A 3350-nucleotide genomic window follows, 5' to 3' on the forward strand; every position below is an offset into this window, starting at 1 on the left:
TAAAATTGATCACTTTTTTTTCAAATCTTGATTTTAATCATGAAAATGCAAAGTTATATTTATATATTTATTTCACCCGAATTATCACCCGATTCATCCATGGATGGCGGATGGATCGGATGTGGATGAAAGAAAATTAGGTGATGGATGGATCGTTGGAGGATGAAGGCGGATGAAGCATCACCTGACCCACCTCCGATCCATTGCCATATCTAATGTCATGATTAATCTATCATTTGCAATACGTATTACATAAAATAACTTCCCAAATTTTTTTTTTTAAAAAAAATCATTAATTCTCTCAATTTTTTAGGGTTTCATAATCTTCAGAAGTATCAAGAAGACCACATGGGTATCTTCACTCAAATAATTATTCATCAGTGCATCTCAAGCCAAATTAGTGTTAACTCACAGATTGTATTGCTTCGAATGACATTTTTTTATTAAGGCGATCGTTGATCGAATCTGTAATGTATCTAGTTTTAAGGTGATTTGTACTTGTGTTGGAATTCTAATGTTCTTAGGATTTGTTTGTAAGTGTTGTTTGACTATCTTTAATTTCATTAATGAAATCTTTTTTCTTCTTGTAAAAAAAAAAACATAAGAAGTGATATTTTCTTGTAAATAGCAACTAATTAAGAAAGGTAACAAAATATTACAAGGCTAGGAATATGGAGATTATAAAGAATCAAGGAGCTATTTAGTATGATATCATGCTCATTCCTTATCAACCTCAATTCAACTCCTAACAGGTTTAAGTTTAATTTGTTTCCGCTAGACGAGGGTCGGGTGCTGTTGGTGTGCTACAATTTTGCTTCGGTCACATAATGGAATATTTAGAGTTAAACAATGGACTCAAAATTCCTTCACTTGGTTTCGGCACATATGATGCTCCACCACATATTATTGCTGCTGCCATTAAGGTAAGATCCAAAGGACTGATAGCCATTCCACTCTAAACAAAGGTTTTCTAACCAACTTAAATGGATTTTTGAAACCAATTATTGCATCGTATATGATCATTAAGTAGAATTTCCGCTTCATAATATTAATAATCATGTGTTTTTTATTTAATCTTTTTAAATTTTGTTGCTTAATTAAAGCATACATGAAATTTTAAGGACTAGTTATGTTTTTTTATACAATTCCCAAGCTGTTACAAATTACTCGTTTCAAGGTACGAGTAGTTTATAGTGAAACTTAGGTAGTTAGTTATGTACTTCGTTAACTATTTTATTGTTTAAGTTAAACTTCGTTATTCTTCATTAAATTATTTAACAGTGCACTCGTCTCGTCCCAAGTCTCTTGATTGTTTGAATAGTACCATAAATCAATGTTATTGGCATGAATGATCCGTAATAAGACTGTAACACACTAATTAGAGATACCAAAATTTTAGGCGTAAGTGTTTAACATTGGGGCTGTTTAGCCTGTTGGCTAAGGTGTCAATTTAGATGATCGGTGAGGTCGGGTCGGGTAAGGTCAATATATAGAGTTGGGTCATGCTAAATTGTTATGTCCATGTAAGTCGAAATTTGAATCGGATATTTTTCGGGTCGGGTGTGGTTTTGACATCTCGACTGTTGCTATGTACTACGTATTATTTATAAAATCATCAAGTTAAACTGATTTTACTGGCATCTTATTGTTGTAACCTGATGCAGTTGGGTTATCGACACATTGATTGTGCTCACATCTACGGAAATCAAAAACCCCCCGGTACTCACTCTCATGAAAAACTTGTAGTTGCTAGTATTTACAAGTATATAATATTTTACCTAGAAACTCTTTTATATGTGCAATATGAAGCTCCCTAAAAACTAGCATGCATCCTTTCCTTGATTACTAGATTGGAGTTGTATTAAAGGAGCTATTCGAAGATGACATTATTAAGCGCGAAGACTTGTTTATCACCTCCAAACTCTGGTTAGTCTTACCACTTGTATAATCTTGTGACATACATTTAATCCTCCTCGTCATCCATGATAATATGGAGCTAATATAAGTTGTATGATTCTCTTTTGCTACCGTGACAGGAACTTTGATCACGAGCCAGAAGATGTGCCAAAGGCACTAGAAACAACTTTGAGCGACCTTCAGCTTGACTACTTGGATCTATACCTTGTATGTGACATGTTTAAACCAATAAACTACGTACTAATTATAAATGTATGCAATAAAATTTAAATTTATTAAGTACTGAAGGTATACTGATTTTTCATTGCTGTTGTTATCTATGCCTGAAAGGTTCATTTTGCGGTAAAGGAGAAAAAGGGATTCCGCTATAACAATCCAGAGAGATTTGCTCCTGCTGACATACAAATAAACTAGACAAGCTTCTGGAAGTTGCTCGCGTACCTCCTGCTGTAATGGTTATGCTCGAGTTGGTTGAATTGGGAAACTGATGAATACACTTGCATGTTTTCTGATTTTTTATTACTAGTATTATCATGGTGTTTTTCATGCGTTTCTTTTTTCTAACACCTATTTTTTTCACTCGGATGCAGGAAAAAATGGAGAAAGCCGGGTATTTGGTGCATGAGGCGTCTGCTGGGTACAAAACTCTTGAAGAACTATGGGATGAGCAAGTCTGAAATTCTGAACATTAACTAGGCAGACTATGGTGCAGATACTTTGTGCCTATATTGTCACATTTTGAGAGCTTCTTTTACATTATTTCTAACTAATAGATTGTTGCCTAAAAATTTGTGAATTGTTATTCGTCGCTCCCATTTTACATACTAATGCTCCCATTTTAACTTGAATGGACAAATATGCCCTTTATGTAAGTTGTAATATAAAAAGAGGACTTTGTTCCTTACATGGACACATTTGATCAAACGGTCCCCTCAAAGTAGTACCACGTGACTACCCCGAGTTCACCACATCAGTCCCCATGACCGTCAAACCAAATCGGTCCCCACAACCACCTTAAATCATTTTTTTAAAAAAAAAAATAATTATCTAGTTATTCCGACGAGTCTTGGATCATGGATGACTGGAACATTCGTACGCCGGAGAATGCGTTGGAACATTCTATAAGAAATTTTTTTTTTTATTTTCTAAAAAAGGAACATCCGCCCAAAATTTCCGGATGTCCCAGGATGGATCCGCCTAAAAATTCTGGATCCACCTTGGAACATCCGGAAATTTTGAGCGGAAATAAGGATTCGCCCAAAATTTCCGGATGTTCCAAGGTGGATCCGGAAATTTCAAGCAGATCCACCCTAGGTCATCCGAAAATTTTGGGCGGATGTCCTTTTTCCAGAATTTTTTTTTGTTTGTTAATATTAATTAAATTACTTTTTTATATATTTTTTATTGTTGTGATTAAGTTTTTGATAATTAAT

The 3350-nt window shown here is 34.4% G+C and overlaps 1 protein-coding gene across 1 annotated transcript; it reads left to right on the top strand.

Moving 5' to 3' along the window:
- The first annotated feature begins 827 nt into the window (after window positions 1-827).
- On the top strand, window positions 828-2331 carry LOC145592168 (NADPH-dependent aldo-keto reductase, chloroplastic-like). Its single transcript, XM_081648627.1, has 5 exons — window positions 828-923; window positions 1665-1742; window positions 1850-1926; window positions 2037-2124; window positions 2248-2331. Exons 1-5 carry the CDS (start codon window positions 828-830, stop codon window positions 2329-2331), a joined length of 423 nt encoding a protein of 140 aa, XP_081504753.1.
- Window positions 2332-3350: the final 1019 nt, after the last annotated feature.

The sequence above is a fragment of the Chenopodium album genome, chromosome 18, assembly GCF_948465745.1.
Source record: "Chenopodium album chromosome 18, dcCheAlbu1.1, whole genome shotgun sequence".
In the NCBI taxonomy this organism is placed as follows: Eukaryota; Viridiplantae; Streptophyta; class Magnoliopsida; order Caryophyllales; family Amaranthaceae; genus Chenopodium; species Chenopodium album.